Source organism: Empidonax traillii, unplaced genomic scaffold (assembly GCF_003031625.1).
Source record: "Empidonax traillii isolate 1590-97213 ecotype Southwest subspecies unplaced genomic scaffold, ASM303162v1 scaffold1668:size145401, whole genome shotgun sequence".
NCBI lineage: Eukaryota > Metazoa > Chordata > Aves > Passeriformes > Tyrannidae > Empidonax > Empidonax traillii.
The window spans coordinates 40,699-45,294 of NW_020956861.1; the positions used below are offsets into that span (position 1 = coordinate 40,699).

General features: G+C 60.2%; 1 protein-coding gene across 1 annotated transcript in view; it reads left to right on the top strand.

The window, feature by feature from the left end:
- Positions 1 to 119: 119 nt before the first annotated feature.
- DONSON (downstream neighbor of SON) overlaps positions 120 to 4,596 on the top strand; it is an 11,831-nt gene continuing 7,354 nt past the window's right edge. The window contains exons 1-2 of the mRNA XM_027908257.1: positions 120 to 1,351; positions 3,236 to 4,583. Of these exons, the coding sequence (XP_027764058.1) occupies positions 120 to 1,351; positions 3,236 to 4,583 (2,580 nt within the window). The remainder of the gene's footprint in view (positions 1,352 to 3,235; positions 4,584 to 4,596) is intronic.

Genomic DNA, 4,596 nt, shown 5'->3' on the forward strand with positions numbered 1-4,596 from the left:
CCTGCCCTGCCCGCGGGTGTTGGAGGGGCAACAGAGCCCTGGGGTGCCCACAACCAGGAGAGCCCCTCTGCAAGGAGGCAGCAGCTGCCTGGGTCCCTCTGTAGCAGAGGATAACGGAGATGGATGAGGACAAAAGGAACCCCAAATCCCAGCCCCCCAGCCCCTTGCCCAGCTGGCTGGAAGACGAGTCACTCGGTGAGCAGTGGCTGGGGGCAGTGGGCGAGTCAGACCTCCCACTGTCAGAGACGGAGGAGGGGTCCTTTGGCCACGGCGATGCCGACTGGAATGACGACACCGATGGAGACCTTTCCCAGTATGGAGATGTTACCGAATGGGAAGAAGAGGAGACTGAAGATGAGACAGAAGATGAGACACTCTACGAAGAACTCTACCAATGGGAAGAAGTGAGAGTTCAAGAATGCTCCCAACAGGGAGCCAGGAGACCCCAAGAAAAAGAAGACGATGACTCCCAGTTTGAAGAAGACATGAGAATCCGAGAACTTTCCCAGTGGCGTGAGGGGAGACAGCCAGAGCTGTACCAATGGGAAGAAAGTGTGAGACGCCAGGAACTGCACGAATGGGAAGAAGGTGGTGTGAGATACCACGAGCTGACCCAATGGGAAGAACGTGTGACAATCCGAGAGCTGCCCCAAAAGGAACAAGAAGAGACAGATCAAGAACTTTCCCAATTTGAAGATCTGGGAGTCCAAGAGCTGTCCCAGCAGGAAGGTCCGAGATCCCATGACCTGCCTCAGCAGGAAGAAGATGTGGGAGTCCATGGACTGTACAAGGACAAGAGAGATCCAGAGCTCTCCCAAGTGGGAGACGAGACAGACAAGGAGCAAGCCCAGGAAGAAGAGTACAGGGCCCAAGAGCTGCCCCCAAGGGCAGACGTGAGTGACCAAAAGCTGTCTCAGGGGGGAGCTGATGTGGGTTCCAGCATCTGGGACAAACCCTTGAGCCCGATGAGTGCTGGGGACCCCCAGGCTGTTCCCCAGGAGGGGCCCAGCTCTGCCAGCAGCGTGGGCACACAGGTGGCAGCAGAGGCAGCCCGTGAGCTGCCCAGCCCAGCTCCTGCCCCGCTGAGTCCCACGGAGGCCGAGCCGGCAGCTGCTGCCCCGGCCGGAGCTGCTGAGGAGGAGGAGCCCCAGGGGCCTGTGGCTCCTGAGGAGCCAAAGGCAGAAGGTTCTGCAGCCTCTGGGGAGCTGGTGCCATCAGCAGGGACACAGAGCCCTGTGCCTGCCCCACAGAGCCCCTCAGAGGGCAGCCAGGCCCTCCTGGACACAGAGCAGCAAATCCCCACTGAGATCCTGAGCGAGGCTGAGCTTGTGATCCAGGGATCTGAGCAGCAGCTGATGGAACAGGGAGATGTGGAACAAAGCCCAGATGCAGAAATGCAAGAAACAGCAACACGGACTGAGAGCGCAGTCCTTGCCCCACAGAGCCCCTCAGAGGGGAGCAAGGCCGTGCTGGACATACCCGAGCCCATCAGCACTGAGATCCTGAGCGAGACTGAGCCTGTGATTCCATCTGAGCAACAGGTGATGGAACAGGGAGACGAGGAACAAAGCAGGGCTGCAGAAATGCAAGGAACACCAACAGGGACAGAGAGCCCGGTCCCTGCCCCACAGAGCCCCTCAGAGGGCAGCCAGACCCTGCTGGACACAGAGCAGCAAATCCCCACTGAGACCCTGTGCAAGGCTGAGGTTGAGATCCAGGGATCTGAGCAGCAGCTGGAGGAGCAGGGAGATGTGGAACAAAGCACAGACACAGAAATGCAAGAAGCAGGAGGGACAGAGAGCCCTGTGCCTGCCCCACAGAGCCCCTCAGAGGGCAGCCAGGCTGTGCTGGACATGGCTGAGCTCATCACCACTGACATCCTGAGGAAGGCTGAGCTTGATATCCAGGGATCTGAGGAGCAGCTGATGGAACAGGGAGACCAAGAACAAAGCCCAGATGCAGAAATGCAAGAAACAGCAGGAGGGACAGAGAGCCCGGTCCCTGCTCTGCAGAGCCCCTCAGAGGGCAGCCAGGCCCTGGACATTCCCAAGTTCCTGGACATACCTGAGATCATCACCACTGAGATGAGCAAGACTGAGCCTGTGGTCCAGGGATCTGAGCAGGAGCTGATGGAACAGGGAGACCAGGAACAAACCAGGGCTGCAGAAATGCAAATAACACCAACAGGGACAGAGAGCCCGGTCCCTGCCCCACAGAGCCCCTCAGAGGGCAGCCAGGCCGTGCTGGACATGGCCGAGCTCATCACCACTGACATCCTGAGGAAGGCTGAGCTTGAGATGCAGGGATCCAGCCAGGAGCTGGAGGAACAGGGAGAGCTGGAACAAAGCACAGCTGCAGACGTGGAAACAGTTCCAGCAGAAGAAAGCAGAGAGAGCCTGGTGTCTGCCCCACACAGCCCCTGCTCCACTGCCAGCCCCTTGGCTTCCAGCCTGGAAGTCCTGGTGGCCAGTGAGCAGCAGGAGGACACAGAGGGGAGGTCATTGCTGTCACTGCTGTCTGTGCAAGAGACTGAGGAGGGGACCTCGGCTGGGGAGGAGGAGTGGAAATCATGCCCTGAGCAAGGGGAAGAGGTCAGAGAGCCAGAGCTGTCCCCGTGGGAAGAGGACATCCCCTCCAATCTCTCTGAGGAGACCTTGGGCCCAGGGAAGCAGGAGGACCCCCAGGCTGTTCCCCAGGAGGGGCCCAGCTCTGCCAGCAGCGTGGGCACACAGGTGGCAGCAGAGGCAGCCCATGAGCTGCCCAGCCCAGCTCCTGCCCCGCTGAGTCCCACGGAGGCCGAGCCGGCAGCTGCTGCCCCGGCCGGAGCTGCTGAGGAGGAGGAGCCCCAGGGGCCTCTGGCTCCTGAGGAGCCAAAGGCAGAAGGTTCTGCAGCCTCTGGGGAGCTGGTGCCATCAGCAGGGACACAGAGCCCGGTGCCTGCCCCACAGAGCCCCTCAGAGGGCAGCCAGGCCCTGCTGGACATGGCCGAGCTCATCTCTAATGAGATCCTGAGCCAGGTTGAGCTTGATATCCAGGGATCTGAGCAGCAGCTGATGGGAGACCTGGAACAAAGCCCAGCTGCAGAAATGCAAGAAGCAGCAGGAGGGACTGAGAACCCAGTCCCTGCCCCACAGAGCCCCTCAGAGGGCAGCCAGACCATGCTGGACACAGAGCAGCAAATCCCCACTGAAATCCTGAGCGAGACTGAGGTTGATATCCAGGGATCTGAACAGCAGCTGGAAAAACAGGGAGACCTGGAACAAAGCACAGACACAGACACAGGAATAGCAATTACAGCAGACAGGGAAGGGAGCCCGGTCCCTGCCCCACAGAGCCCCTGCAGCCCCCCCAGCTCCTCAGCTGCCAGCCTGGAAGGCCAGGCTCTCAGGGAGCAGCAGGAGGAGGCAGAGAGGGGGTCATTCCTGTCAGGGCAAGGCACCGAGGAGGGGGCCTTGGCTGGGGAGGGCCAGGACTGGAAATACTATGTTGACCAGGAGATTTCCCAGAGGGAGGATGAGGGAGACCAAGAGCTGTCCCCAGAAGAAAGGAAAACTTCCCAAGAAGTGTGCCAAGGGGAAGAGCGCAGGGAGCAGGAGCTGTCCCCTGGAGCAGGCAAGAGCTCCCAGGAAGTGTCCGACTGGGACGAAGACAGCGAGGAAGAGGAGCCCCAAGGAGAAGGGAAGAGCTACCAGGAAGTGTCTGACTGGGAAGAAAACCTCAAGCAAGAGCAGCCCCAGGGAGAATCCAAGAGATGCCAAGAAGTGTCCGACTGGGAAGAATACATGGAGGAAGAGCAGTCCCCAGCAGAAGTGAAGAGCTACCGGGAAGTGTCGGACTGGGAAGAAAACCTGGAGCAAGAGCAGTGGCAAGAAGAGAAGAAGCACGAAGAACTGGCTGACTGGGAAGAGCTGTCTGACAGCACAGGAGAGCTGTCCCACGGAGAAGTGAAGATCTCCCAAGGACCGTCCAAGCAGGAGGAATCCAGCGAGGAAGAACAGTCCCAGGGAAAAGGCAGCAGCTCCCAAGAGCTGCCCAAGTGGGAAGAATCCAGCGAGGAAGCGCAATCCCCAGGGAATGGCAGTGGCTACCCAGAACTGACCGAGTCGGGAGGATCCAGCATGGAAGGGCACTTCCAAAGGAAATTCAGTGCCTACCAAGAACTCCTGTCTGACTGGGAAGACTCCATTGCCCAAGAGCTGTCCGAGGACGAAGACTCCTTTGTCCAAGAGTTTTCCGACTGGGGAGAGTACAGACCCTCCATGGTGTCCTGCTGGGAAGACGACAGCGACAGGGAGCTGGCACTGCTGGACTGGGAACACATGACCGTCCAGAGCGTGGAGGTCAAGCCCTTGCGGCCGGAGGAGGACGAGTGGGAAGAGCTGAGCGTGCTGGAGCTGTCCCAGGGAGAAGGCACGGAACACAGGCTGGCAATCCTTGCGGCAGAGGGGCTGCCGGTGCCCGTCCCTCGCGAGGCGTGGGCTGAGCGCCCAGCGGGGCCGGTCTGTGCCTCCCCTGCCCAGCTGGAGGCCCAGGCCCCCCGAGGGGCTGCAGCTCCTCCTGCCTCGCACGAGCAGGTGGCACAGGCAGGGACACGGA